Raw genomic sequence first — 15,095 nt, 5'->3', positions numbered from 1 at the left:
GAAGACAACCTGAGGGAAGCACTGGATGTCAAGGAACGTTGGGATCAGTCACTGAAATTACCTTCCCAGAAAAGAAGTTTGTGTCAGTGCATCAGAAAGCACTGGGTGTCAGTATGCTGGCAACCCATTTCTTCAGTCCTGATATCTTGGGATTCCCTCGTGGGTTTCACTCTGACCTGCCCACGTCCATGGTCTGTGGCAGGGTTTTTTTATATCAGCACAGAGCTGCATTAACTGAGGATTTTCAGTTGCTCAACCGAGATACCACGTAGCAGGCCTGCCACCTTAGTATTTCTTGGATTTACTTGAGCATGGTGCCTGGTACACAACAGCTGCTCTGAGAGCTGAACCAACTCACAGCTCTCGGACGAGCCCGATGTGAAGGTAGTATCTCTAATCTACTTTCTACATTGACACTTAGGTCAGGGAGGAAACTCTTTAGCGTGGCAGAAAAGGCCAGGACCTGTCCCCCACTCTAAGCTCCTCTCTCCTTTGTGACATACATTCCAATCATTCTGATCTACTCTGTTCCCTGAATGTGCTAGCCTGGTTCATATCTGCGTTTTCATGCATTTTTTCCCTCTGCCTACAATGTACCTTCTTGCATTCCTCTACAACATCTGAAAACTCCTCCTGATCCTTCAAGATCCAGGGCCTCTGTGAAACCTGTTCCAATCTTCTCAAAATAGGGCTGCGGACACTCCACTCACCTTATACAACACTTCTATTATAGACTTATTACATTAAGTATTAATAACAGCAGCTAACAGTGCTAAGCTCTGTTCTAAGTATTTTAATATTATTAATCGTTTAATTTTTCTCAACACCCTGGGGTGGGTATACTATTCTAGTGTTTTACAGAGAAGGAAACTGAGGCACAGAGAGATCAATTACACTGCAACTATTTTCTTTACATGCATTACCTCTCTATTAGACTATAAATTTCTTGAGGGCAGGGAATATAACTTACCTGTTACTGGGGTCTAGAGCAGTGCCTGACACGTATGTACTCAATAAATAGTTGAATGAATGAACAATTAAATAAAAATGTATAATTGTGGCTGAACTCCTAAATATTTCATATAATGTCCTTTAAAAAACATAGAGTGTTCTATCACTTTTAACCTAGAATGAATTAAAGCTATTCTTTAGCAAGAACTCAGAATCTGAATACCACTTTCCAGCCCTCTCTCTACATACCTGTCATGTTGGGGTAACCTAAATTCAAAAGAACTTTTTGAGGGCCAGCCCCAGTGGCCTAGTGGTTAAGTTTGGTTCGCTCCACTTCAGCGGCCTGGGTTCGGTTCTTGGGTGCAGACCTACACCACTTGTCTTAGTGGCCATACTGTGGCAGCAGCTCACATACAAAAAGCAGACTGGCAGTGGATGTTAGCTTGGGGCAAATCTTCCTCAGCAAAAAACACAAAAGCCTTTTTGAAACAAATGACCTTGGAACTGTAATATGGAATATGAGGTGGATAGAATTACGACATTGAAACCTTGCTATGAAAGTGTTATGGAATAGAAATCAACAACTTTGTGATTAAGAGCATATACCTTTAAGAGCCCAGATTTGTATTTGAGTCTAACTTATTAGCTATATAATCCTGGATGGACACATTACTTAACAACTCAGTTTCAGTTTCCTTTTCTTTAAAATAGTAGAATTTACACTAGGCAAATACTTAGTGCTTGGGTATGGAATAAGTCTTCAATAAATTTTAGCTATTATTGTTTTCATTCTTATCTTCCAACATGGATCCTACACTGAGTTTAATTACTGATGTGTAAAAAACAAAATTATTATAAAATATTTTTTTATTTCTTAAGGCGACCCCATAACAAAGAATCCCCAAAATGATGTTATAGTAAGGCTTAGATATATCACAATATTAAAAATTCTTAACTTATTTACAAAAGCACATCCTTACCTTGTTTGGTGAATAAATATCATCTTGAAATAGTTAGAAAAAGCAGCAAGCACTGCTCTGTGGGCTTTGAAGTAAACATCTCCAATAGCAACTGTGCAATCACACAGAAAACCAAACTCTCGTTGCATGTTCAGCTGCTGCAGGAGGACAAGGCTATGGCTAGCTGTGTCCATTGTGGCTCTGAGAAAAAGGACAATATTTTTTTTACAAAATTGGCTACAGTTTACACAAACCTACAGAGTACAAGGAGACCTAAATTTAAATGAAATTATTCAAGAGTTTTCAATACTGTTCATTTTACCCCAAACCTAGCTAACATTAAATCTCCTCATTATGACAATCAATATCAACTCTGCTGAAACCATAAAATATGGCTTTTTTCATCTGGTAAGAAGGTAGCTTGGTATGAGTGACACAGGAGCAAAAGGAAGGCCTGTCCTTTTTTATCTATGCGACCACAGTGTTTCTAGACCTCAGTTTCCTCACTGGAAAAATGGGAATGAGATACTGATCCCTGCCTCAGAGCTAAATGAGGTAAGTTACGTGAAAAGCACCTTGTAATGGAAACTGCTATTCACATGTTAGCTATAAATGTTAATAACATAGCAGTGTCTCCTGGCTGGGCTAGAAGTGTCACTGCTCCTTACGGATCCTCTGTGTGCTCAGGGGACACTGGCCTCCTAACTATCATACAATGTTTGGGAAACTTATCAGTCACAGTAAGTTCAGGAGCCCTTAAAATAGATGTCAAGCCACATCCCCTGATTTACATGGGGCCCAGGAGCCCCATGGGAAAGAACCTAAACCCTGATCTTAACTGGATTCAGATACATATAAAAATGGAAGTTACCGAAGGAAGTGAATGCAAGATGGGACCACTGGTCTCAGGGGGAACATCACACATGAGGAAAAGCATGCAAAAGAATTCTGGCAGAGAAGTCTAGTGTGAGCAGCAGGCACATTCAAGAGTGCTGTGGCTCCAGGCAGATGGGAGGCTGTGCTTCACCACCTTCCCTGCCCCAACTGTGCAGAGCGCCCTGGTGCTTTAGGGAGAAGGCAGCTGTGATATAAAGTGCATCATTGGGGGGTTGGGAGAATCTCCCCTAAAAAAGCAGATCCTGAAAAGAGAATGAAGTTTCCTCACTAGCCAGAGAGAACAAGGTCTAAGGAGCTCAGCGATGAGAAAGTGGGGCTAGCCGTCTGGAGATTGGGCAGCAGACAGCTGAGTGACTGATAATTTAATAAAAATAGCTAACACTTTATAGTGCTTCCTATGTGTCAGGCACTTTTCACTCATTTAATTTTCAGTACAACTTTACGACAAAGGGAATACTCAATGCATCTTACAGATGAAGAAACTGAATCAGCACAGAGAGTTAACTTAGCCAAGGTCACACTGCTAGTAAGTGGCAGAGCAGGGGACCCAAACCCAGGTACTGGGCTCCAGAGCCCAAATGTCCTCCCTTTCTACCTCCCAGAGGGAACACGACCCACAAACTGGAGGAACCTCGGGAACAGTCCAGTTACACATCAAGGCACTCAGGGAAGCCTGAGGAATATTTGGAAAGAGGAATCAGGGAGAAACTCAGATTTCCTGTTGCGTAAGCAAATGTGACATAGCAAAACAAATATTTATACTTTCTAGTGGATAAAGTCTAGACTATAACTGGTAAAGACAAAGGTAATTATTACTGAAAAAAGGTTAAACTTATAAAAACTACATATTTAATGTACTGATATGGAATAATCTCCAAGATACATTAAGTAAAAAAAGCAAAGTGTAAAACTGTATAGAGAAGATTATTATGGGGTGGGGTGGTTATTTTTAAAGGTGGGGGAGGAATTTATACATAAATATATTCTTGTTTATGTACACATCTCCGGAAAGGTTCAAAGAAACAAGTAAAATGTTCATGTCTGGGAGGGAAACTAGGGAGCAGGGAGTTAAGCATGGGGGAACAGTACCGTTGGAACTTAAAAAAACCTTTTATTGAATTTGAACATCATAAATACATACCTAAATGTATTCCTTTTTCTCTCATTTTTTAAAATTATTAAATATTTCAGATAGACAAGCAGGTACAGAGAACAATGTAACAAACACCCACCTACCCCTGGCCACAAAAAGTAAACATTACAAACATGGTAGAGACCCCTGGCATCTCTCCCTCCCTCATTCTATCTCCCCACCAACTTCGCCTCCAAAGTACCAACCATCTTGAATTTGGTGTTTATGACTCTCTTATACATTGTCACATTCTTACTGCATATGTATATATCACTTAACAAGGTATTGTTTTGCATGTTTTAAAATTTTATATAAGTAAAATTTTACTTCAGGGATCCTACAACTTGCTTCTTTTAATTCAACATTCATGCACTACTTTTTTTTTTTTTTAAAGATTTATTTATTTATTTTCCCCCCAAAGCCCCAGTAGATAGTTGTATGTCATAGCTGCACATCCTTCTAGTTGCTGTATGTGGGACGCGGCCTCAGCATGGCTGGAGGAGTGGTGCCTCGGTGCGCACCCGGGATCTGAACCCGGGCCGCCAGTAGCGGAGCTCGCACACTTAACCGCTAAGCCACGGTGCCGGCCCACGCACTACTTTTAAAAACCCTACTTATTCAAACAAAATAGTTCCCCCAATCTTCCCCCAATTAAAAAAAAAAAATAAAAACAAAACTCATACCCCTTACCATCTCATTTTAAAAGCCTTTAAGCAGCAACGAAATAAGAAATAACAAGATAATCTACACACCCAAGCCTATCATCTAGGAATATAAACAAAAACCCAAATTGTAGATATTGTTCCAAAAGGGCATTTAATCAAACGTCACTATTTATTATATTTACCACATTTCCTTGATTTTAAAGCATCATCACTTTATAGGGAGATTGAAAAACCAAAATAAACTTCTATGTTGGAGATCTTAGTATCTGAAAAACGTATGTCTTAGATTCAATGAAAAGGTTCAAATTGAAGTATCTGAAAATACCCTTACAAACTGTCTCAAAAAAAAAACCCCTCAGATCATAAAAATTTTCAGCAGTTGTTTCTATATATATATTGTACATTAGTATAATAAACTATGGAACCATACGGAAATGAGAAATGCCACACTAAAAAAACACATACAGAAAAATCTTGTGGTTAATCATCTATGAGTAACGGTTAAATTCTTCACTTATTGAACAAATATTTTTTGAAGAGAAATTTAATAAAGAAAAAATATTTGAAAGCATGCATTGTACAAGGCATGGGGACAGAAAAAAAATTACATAGATGCTGCAATCAAGATTACAGGCTACCAGGGGAGACAAAACACAAAACCTAGTAATTATGATACGAAGTAAAAGTGTTAAGTGCCATAACAGCAGTTCGGAGAACATCTTACGTGGGGGAGATAAATAACAGGCGACCCAAAGGAAAATAAGCCATTTGAACTGGATCTAGATGAACAGGCAGAAGGTGAACACAGCATTCTAGGCAGAAAAAATAGAATGGATAAAATTACAGGGAGGGGTATGAATATATAGATAACTGAAGAATTCAGTTTGGCATATAAGTGAATAACAAGAGATGGGGTCAGCTCACAGAGTGTACTGAATGTTAAATGGTACTCCAGTTGTGCTTGTAATGAACTATGTTAAGATGTTTTCTGTGGGAGGAAGAACAGCATAGCAGTTAAAGCTTGGACTCTGGAATCAGAGACCTTGGATTAAAATTCCAGCTCCGCCATTTAGTTGTGTGATCCTGACAAGACACTTAACTCTCTGGGCCTTGATTTCACTTATAAAATAAGGATAATTACAGTATCTACCTCACAGGTTGTTATATAGATTTAATAAAGATAATGCATGTAAGCACTTAGAAATAGTGGGGCCCATAGTAAGTGTTCAATAAGTACCAGTTATCATCATCATCATCACCATCATTAGGCCTGGGAGTCAAGACTGCTCTAGTGGGGCTGGACCTATGGCATAGCGGTTAAGTGCGCGCGCTCTGCTGCTGGCGGCCCGGGGTTCGGATCCCGGGCGCGCGCGCCGACACACTGCTTGTCAGGCCATGCCGTGGCGGCATCCCATATAGAGTGGAGGAAGATCAGCACGGATGTTACCTCAGGGCTGATCTTCCTCGTGCACACACACACACACACACACACACACAATAAATAAATAAATAGATAAATAAAAAGACTGCTCTAGTAGCAATATAACAGAAAGATTAGCAACGGAAAGGCATGGAGAAAGAAAGATCAGCAAAGAGCCTACTGCAGTGGAAATGAAGGAAGGACTACAAGATACACCAGATATGACTTGGCAGCAGATTGGATGTGGTCAGCCACAAAGACCAAGTCAAAGGTGAGTCTCAGAATTCCAGCTTGGGTAACTGGAAGAATTCACTCACTTCTTCAGGTCATATTTGCAGAGCAACTGCCATGTGCTAGGTGTTAATATAAAGGCAGGGTCCTAGAATGCCAGAGAGGAGGCATAGAAACTGGCTTGGTAAGAGAGTTTTGTTTTGGACACAGTGAGTTGAAAGCGTTTACTCTAGGACATCTGAGTAGAAATGACTGGTGGAGACAGTACATAGGACTGGGGCTCTAGAGAGAGCAGGGCTAGAGGGAGAAGAGGCCCTCTGAAATGACAGGGCGGAAGTCACCACAAGTGGTTGGGACTATTGAGTGAAGTAAGAGGAAAAAAGCTAAGAATGAATGCTTGAAAAACACAGTAAAGACCCAATAAGACAGAAGAGGAGAAATAAGAAAACATATGGTCATTAAGGGAGGGCAAAGGAGGTGAAGGAAAGGTGAGAAACTTGGGGGGAGGAGAAGGCAATGGTTTAAAATGCTGCAGAGAAACATGGGGATGACGCCTGTTACAGACCCCAAGTGTGGTGACCAAGAGGTTTCTGGTGACCTCTGACAACAGTTTGGGAAAGCAGCAAGAGCACATCTGACCGCAAGATGTTCTAGAAAGCAGAGGCCATAAAGGGTAGGTACACACAGGATAGTGAGGGAGCTGCAGATCAATGACTGAGGCTGAGGGGGAGTGGAATCTCTAGAAGCCAGAAGGAATGCAATCAAAAGTATAAGTGCAGCAGTCAGCCATGGAGGAGAGAGAAATCTCTTTTGCTGCTGTGGAAAGGAGAGGGCTGAGGTGAGGGGAGAGAACTAGAGAGTACTCTTTTAGATGGCATTGATTTACAAACTATAGTCAGTCCATATGCAGAAGGAAGAGGTGAGTTTAGGCCTTGAAAGAAACCTCGAGTAATAATTCCTGATGCTAATACAGAGCATTGAAGTTTATAGAGAACTTTCACATTCACTAATTTATTTCTGTCTGCTTCAGAGGAGATAATTTCTATTAATCTATCTTCAAGTTCACTAACTCCATCATTTCTAATCTGTTAAACCTATTCAGTGAATTTTTTATTTCAGATATCACATTTTCAGGTCAAAATTTTTCATCTCATTCTTTTTTAATTTCTATTTCTCTGCTGAGATTTCCTATTTGTTCACACATTACAACCTTACTTTGCTTTATATCCTTGAGTATAGTTATAATAGCTGCTTTAAATCTCTGCCAAATCCAACCTCTGGGTCATCTTGGGGTCAACCTCCATTTATTAGGGTGAGTTGCCTGTTTCTTTGTAAGTCTAGTCATTTTGGATAATATTCTAGACATTGTGATTGCTATAATAAAGACTCTAGATTCTGTAGTATTCTTCCAAGGAGTATTTATGTTTTTGTTCAGTTTTTGCAGACAATTAACTTGGCTGGACTTAAACTCCAAGTTCTGCCTCCCCTATAGCTCAGTTTCTTTACTGTTAGGTGTGCTGTCTGGAGGCTGCTCAACACATGTCTAAGTTTAGGGGTTGGCAAGAGATTCAAGCTGAGTTTATACATAGTACTCAGGGTCCCCCCCCCAACATCTTTTCTAGGATTTTGCTCCTTACTTTCCAGCTGTGTGATCACTCTGAACTTCATCCTCTTTTCTTCAAGCAGGTAAGATTATGGGTTATCCCAGTTTTATCCATCCTCTCATGTCACCAGCTAGGGCCTTCTCTCAGGCTAAAAGCCATAAAAATAGAAACTTATCCACTGTTGTTCCCTTCTTCCAAGTGTAGACCTCATTCCAGTTTCTGCCTGCTCTCTGTCATTCTTGAATGCCATCTGGTAGTTTCTAAAACTTTTTTTCAAGTTTATAGTTTTTCTCTGCAGAACTGTCCCAAAAGATACTACTCGGCCATTATCCTTTATCAGCAGTTCTAAACAGTTTTGGTCTCAAGATCCATTTATACTCTTAAGAAAAGTATTAATGTCTATAAAGAGCTATTGTTTATGTGGGTTATATTTATCAATATTTACCATATTAGAAATTAAAAGTGAGAAATTCTTAAATATTTAATTTATTAAAAATAAAATAAAATAAATAAACTCATTACTTATTAACATAAATAATACATTTTTTCCTAAAAAAAGAACTGAAAAAAAGCATTGTTATGTCATTGTTTTATATTTTACAATTTTCTTCAAAACCCGGCTTTACAAAAATACAGCTGGGTTCTTTTATTTGCTTCTACATTCAATCTGTTGCCACATGTTGTTCTGGTTCAAACATATTAAGAGAATTTGGCCTTGCAAAAGGAAGATTCTTGTAGACCCACCGAAAGGGTTTCAGGAACTTCTCGGGGGGTACTTGGTCCACGCTTTGAGAACCTCTGCCCTACACTATCTTATTTTGATCCTATAAGGTAGTAGAGTAGGTACTACATTAGTTCCATTTTATGGTTGAGGAACCACTGGCTCAGAGAAGGCAGGAAAGGTACCCAAAGTCAGACAACTAGCTATTAAACGGTGTTGGTGGTTTGACTTTAAACTCGGTGCCCTTTCTTCAAAACCCCCATCTAGAACTTTCAACATATATATTGACGGCAGATTTTGCGAATATATTGAATCAAGTAAGGGGGTAAATTTTCAAAGTTCATAAAATGATACAAATTCAGATCTGTTAAAAAAAAAAAACACCACAACTTATATATGTAATAGGTGTATTCAAGCTTATTTGCATAATAATAGACTTTTGATGTTTAAAGGCAACACAAACAGATTTTTACCTCACATCAACAGAGTCAATCCATCAAAGTTAAGAACATTTTCCAATACAATCTACTTTGCAAATTATTAGCTAGGCTTTTTATATAGCTTTGTTCACCATTTCTTTGACCATCAATTTTATCTAGTATGTGGAATAGTAAAGTTTCCCATGCATACATAAAGATCTTAGAAGTTACATTTGAGAATTTTTGGTGAAAATTTTAAGATGTGAGAGAGGTTGCAGAAAAATAATTATCATTTTATTATATTTACAAATACTAGAGCCAAAATGTGAGAGTGCTACATCTTTTTTTTTTTTTTTCTTTTTTTGTGAGGAAGATCAGCCCTGAGCTAACATCCATGCTAACCCTCCTCTTTTTGCTGAGGAAGACCAGCTCTGAGCTAACATCTATTGCCAATCCTCCTCCTTCCCCTCCCCCCGAAAGGCCCAGTAGACATTTGTATGTCATAGTTGCACAGCCTTCTAGTTGCTGTATGTGGGACGCGGCCTCAGCATGGCCGGAGAAGCGGTGCGTTGGTGCGCGCCCGGGATCCGGGGCCACCAGTAGCGGAGCACGCACACTTAACCGCTAAGCCACGGGGCTCACCCGAGTGCTACATCTTAAAATGCTTTATCTGTTATCAAAGTGGTATTTATATTACAATAGGGTTAGCACTGATATTTAAGAGAGACTAAAAAACCTTGTTTACTTACTAGATTGCAGTAACTCTGGATTAGCTTGAACTGAGTAAACTAGAACAGCTTTATACCAGTAGCTATGTTTGTTTAATTCAGAGTTAGCTTGATATTCACCATCTTTGATTTTTATTTATTTAAAAAAATCTATAGTATTAGTTACACTGGACTCTCAGATCTATGGCAGCCAGAACGATGTCCTGGAATACACAGCTTTTCCTTCTCTCAGGCTGTAAGAATCTCTAATAAGAAAAGGAACAAGAGGAGTAAGACATCTGTTTCTGTGGAAAACAAACAGCCTTAGATATCTTCTCTGTGGTTCCTATCACTGTGACTTTATTATTAATTATCATTAAGACAAGGAGACAGGAAAGTTGGCAGAGGAATGTGTACAGCTTTTTTGAGATACTTACTCATGGCTATAAATACAAAGGTAAAAGCAAAAATATTCAAAGAGCCACATGGTAAAAGAGTTTATACAATGATTTTAACTTTTTAATGGTACTTTCACATGATTGTGGAGATGTAACATTTTATAACCCAGAGAAAGAATGTTTGCAGAAATCATTTTATCCTGGAATAGTGGCTCTTATCGCTGACTGTACTCTAAAACCTTCCACGCAGAGCGTTACTGATGCCTGAGCCATACTCCAGGCTAACCCAACAGAACTGCTGAGGGTGAGGTACTGAGCCTTTTTAAAAAAAGCTCCTCAGGCGATTCTAATATGATGCCTCAGTTTAGAACTACTGTGTTAGAAGAGGGGACCAAGGAAACCCAAGAGAATATTTCACACTCTAAAATTATAGAAAAAAAGAACCAATTTCACAAGAAGTGCTCAAAATGTGGGAATTATATCAATCACATTAAATGAACAAAAATCAACAATTGTAACTCTAATTGTAATTTAAACTAAAAAATTAGCCAGATTAAGAAACAAAGTGGTCCCAAACTAGTAGGAGGGGCACTGGGGGCAGCGGAGGAACACACCATTTTCAGACAACTTTTTAAAAAAGTATTTGGGAAAAAGAGGTATTTACTCTCATATGCCATTACACCTATTTTCATAACATCTAACAAGTGATATGGAAATTCCAAATCTGAAAATATTGTTTGCAGTAAAATCTGCAGTAATTCCAGGCATCTGCTTAGGAAAATCCCTGAGAATATAAGAGAAGAGGGTAAGCAGCAGACGTGGTAGATGATACAGGAAGTGCAGTTATGCTCTAAAAACCTTTAACGGAACAGGGAAACGTTAGTTTGGGGCCTCCTGCCTATTGGCAGACACAGCCAGCCTGCTACATCTCTAACCCATCTAACCAACATGTGGGATGCCTGATAAAGCCGCAGCACCAGGCAAACAAGAATGCTAACACTGGTGACTGCAAAATGCTAGTGGACCTTAAAAACATCAGAACGCTGTGAAGGAAAGAAAAAGATTCTTCTTAGTCCACTAAAAAAATAGACTGCATTTCTGAAAGAAAATATAAGGTACTCAAAGGACAGGAGAAAGTTGGAAAGCGACAAGGCTAGTACAGACCTAGAATACAGTAGAAACAAGAACGGTTATAACTTCTGAATATAGGTGAGCCAATACTTCCTTTGCCATGGAACATTCCACAAACACGTTATCCACATGGGCTAATGAAACCCTTTGCTTAAAGTGCCCAGAGTTTTTCAGGAGGAACAAAAAGTCATTGTATGATTAATTTGTAACCAGGGAAGAAACGAATTAGAAAAATTTCAAAAATAACCAGCTTAACACTATGGACACTTTTTCTCCAGATAAGGTCAAAAAAAAAAAAGAGAAAAAGAAAAAATTCCTGCTGGCAAAGGGAAAGCAGAAGTTTTAATAAATTCAATCAATAATCCTGAAACTGATGTTTGCTTCAATTTCTTTCCTCTTCCTCCACCCACCCGAAGCAAGTTCAAGTAGCAATATCTTTCCTATCCTAGAGGGAATAATACTGTTCTAGTTATTATCAAAGCTACTATTATGAGTAAATACTATACGCAAGGCCTTGTGCTAAGTGCTCTATGTACATTATTTCTTTTAATCCTCACTGTGACTATGCGTGTTATTTTTATTTCCATTTTACTGATGAAAAAACCCCTAGGCTTAGGACACATAACTAGCAAATAGTATCAAGTGGGGATCAAAAGCTAGGTCTGACTCCATAGCCTGTGCTGGTAACTATGAACTGGAGCAGTAGTTCTCTTAACATTCTTCTCTCAAAAGACTGAAGTTCACATGCAATTTGGAATAAATAAGCAGAAAGGGGGCACAGGAAGTGGTGTAGAAGTACTTTATAATTGATCAAGATAAGAGCACCTGCACTGCTTTTTTAAGACAAGAAAAAAGCCTGCAATAATATAAAACCCCCCTCTTTTCTGGCCCTGTTACTACTAAAATGGACACGTTTTTCTTTAACAAGATGGTCAAGCACCACCTACAGACCATAGTAAATAAATCACTTTGGTTCAGCGGTGGGGAGGGCATTACGCAACACTTCCCAGCACAGCCCTGGGCAGGATATTTTACGGCCAAGGCACTTGGGCCCCTCCTCCCCAGCTAGACAGCCTGGCTCCTTCGCATTCCCCTCAGGAGATAGGGTGGAAGCACACAACTCCACTTTCTAAAGCAGAGAGGGCAGCTGAAAAGTCCTGCTCGGCCTCTCTGGGCAACCACAGGCGCCAATAAATCAGCCGCAGGCGATTCTCTCATCCCCTTCCTGGCTTGAAGTGGTAGCAAGATATAATGCAAAAGAGCACTGACTGGACTTGGGAGATAAGTGATCCAGGCTTGAACTCTACTGCAAATGAAGCCAGGTAAATCTCTCTGAGCCTGTTTCCTCATTTGTAACATGGAGATACTACTACTTCCTTTTTGCAAAGTATTCAAAATTCATCTATGAAAGTAGCTAGCCACTGCAGGTACTCAAACAGCGACCAAACCTGAGCAGGATCCATCTCAACTACCTCCAAATAAGACACTCAGGGCAGGGCTGGGCCAAAAGGCGTAGCAAGTCACATGAGGTCCTCCCTCCTTTCTTGCTGACCACCCCTGTGATGTTCCACTGTTTCCTGATAACCTCCCAGCCATAAGAACTAATCTATCCCATGTACTATCCCATCAGTGTTCTGTTCCCTATTAAGGAGCTGATGTCTGATGACGGATTAATAGTTTACCCTTAATTAAAACATATCCAGATTGCTAAAGAGGACTTTGATGCTTTAACCTAAGGAAGCAAGCAATGCTGCAAACGTTGGTTATTCTTGCAGAGAATAGGGCTGAATTGGGGGGAGACGGGCTTTGAACTCCAAAGTACATCACAGGCAGTCTACTCCACCTAGAAATAGTGCCAACTCCATTCCTTAAAGTACCAGAGCCATCACACACTGGCCAAACCTGATTTCTCCATAACCTGAATTAAGGCAAGTATAATCAGCTCTGATGGAGGGTCTCTACAGTGAGTGGGTTAAACTGGCATTGGACTCCTGATGTGGTGGACAGCGCAAGGACCAAGGCGTCTGGAGCCCTGGAGCTCAGTTACTCAAGTGTAGGACCCCATCAAACTACACGCTCCTTTAGGCGTGGTGTCCTCATCTGTAAAACGAGAGGATGAACTAGATTTTCTATAAGGCCCCCTTCAGCTTTAAAATCTGATTCCAAAGTGTACTTTACACACTTCACAAAATCCTGTGAAAATCGACAGCTTTGCCAAAAAGATTTAAATCTCAAGAGAATGAATGCCAAATTTAATCCCTTGGGGGAAATGGCGTTAATTTATGAAACCTGTTGGCTGCTGTCAAGTTCCAGGTATAGCGCTAGGTGCTGCCTAAGCAGCTTGATTTCTCCAAATAATAAGCGCCAGGGAAGACAGTAATGAATAGGGCAAGCTCCAAAAACGAAAAACTCGATTTGCTTAAAGTGAGATTAATATAATCTGAAAAAAGAAACAAATGAATTTGGGGGGGACTTCCTGCCCTAGAAACGGGTAATCACCAACGGGGGTGGGGGAGGGAGAGGGAGGACAGCGGCCGCAGCGTCTCGCAGGCTGCACCTGGAGACCCGCCCACTTGCGAGAAGGGCCGGCGCGGCCGCCGGGGAAAAGCCGGAGGCCCGCCGGGACTTCCCGCTTGGGGTCGCACCCAGGCCCGCAGCGGGGAGGGCGCCATGCCTTTGCGGTTCCCCGCGCGCCGTCCCGGCTTGCGTCAGGCCCCGGCAGCGCCTTGTGTCGGCAGCGACAGGCGGCTCCGGGCATCCTCGGCCCAGCGCTCACATGCGGTTGCCATTTTCCTCCTGTGCCCTGATTGACATCTCAAATGGACCAAAAACACCCCTCTCCCCAGCTACTTGCATCTGTCCCGCGACCGGCGCAGCTGCAGGCCGCCGCCCAGGGCGGCTGGCGGCGGGAGGGACTGAGCCCGGAGCAGCCCACAGGGCCGGGCCGCGTCGCTTACCCAGACGCCGCCGCGGCCGCCGGCCGGCTCCTCCGTGCGGGAGGGGCGGCTCCCGCGCCGTGTACGTCACGCGGCGGCGCCGGCTCACGCACCCCGCTGCCGGCTCTCGCGCGGCTTCCCGCGCCGGCCGCCCCGCGATGGGCCCACGTGATCGCGCGCCTGGTAGCCGAGGAACCAGGGGCGCGGGGCCGAAGTCTGTGTGCGTGCGTGCGCACTCGCCCGCTCGAGTGGCCAGGCAGGGGTCGGCGTGCGCTTGGGGCGCCTCCGCCACAGTCGCCAGTCGTGACTCTGTAGGCGGAAGCGTGCAGACGAGCCTGAGCGTCACAGGCTCCCCACACACAACCGCGTGACTTGGGGACTTTCCCCAGGGTGTGCAAAAGCACGGGCACCCCCTCTGTTCGGGGGTGGGGGTGGGCAAGGATGCGCCCGCGTGTTCGCGAGGAGAGGGGTGAGGGCGCGGGGCCAGGGAAGCTGAGCCGCGGGAATCTGGGAGGGGAGGCGGGCTGGGCGGGGTGGGGCATGGCGGGGGAAGTGACTCAAGGCCGGAGGCGGACAGGCCCATGGAAGGCAGGGTGGGGGGAGCGCGGGGAATGGGCAACCATGGACGGACTGGCCGCGCACGGGACAGGGTGATGGTGCTGGCACCCCCAGAACACCACGGACGTAGTGGGAGGGAAGGCCCAGCTGCTGGGCCCTACGGGGCAGGGGTCTGACATCTGGACGGAGTGGGAAAGCACATCCTGCCCTTGGGGAGTCGGGAGGAGCCCCGTCCTGACCAGCCCCGTCCTGACCAGCTGTGCAAACAGGAGGAGGAGGAGGAGGTCCCAAGCCTACCCTTGGGAGAGGGGCGAGAGAGGTGGTCAGGCCGCCGCCGCGCCGGCCCCCGCGGTGCGGGTTGCGCCA

General features: G+C 42.7%; 1 protein-coding gene across 5 annotated transcripts in view; it reads right to left on the bottom strand.

Annotated features, from left to right (window-relative positions):
• ZBTB25 (zinc finger and BTB domain containing 25) overlaps nt 1-14,306 on the bottom strand; it is a 29,532-nt gene extending 15,226 nt beyond the window's left edge. For 2 of the 5 annotated variants that reach the window (XM_087448385.1, XM_004426237.3), the window contains exons 1-2: nt 14,193-14,306; nt 1,932-2,111 (exon numbers count right to left, since the gene is read on the bottom strand). In XM_087448385.1, coding sequence (XP_087304511.1) covers nt 1,932-2,104 — 173 coding nt within the window. In that variant the 5' untranslated portion in view covers nt 2,105-2,111; nt 14,193-14,306. Of the gene's footprint in view, nt 1-1,931; nt 2,112-7,892; nt 8,367-14,089; nt 14,171-14,192 lie in introns of those variants that run through there. The other 3 variants (XM_087448384.1, XM_087448382.1, XM_087448383.1) reach the window with 2 other exon arrangements.
• Nucleotides 14,307-15,095: the final 789 nt, after the last annotated feature.

Source organism: Ceratotherium simum, chromosome 24 (genome assembly GCF_057802395.1).
Source record: "Ceratotherium simum simum isolate JZ-2026a chromosome 24, ASM5780239v1, whole genome shotgun sequence".
Classification (NCBI taxonomy): Eukaryota; Metazoa; Chordata; class Mammalia; order Perissodactyla; family Rhinocerotidae; genus Ceratotherium; species Ceratotherium simum.
Note: the sequence above shows the minus strand (reverse complement) of the source record. Positions and strands in the feature narration are given on the sequence as shown.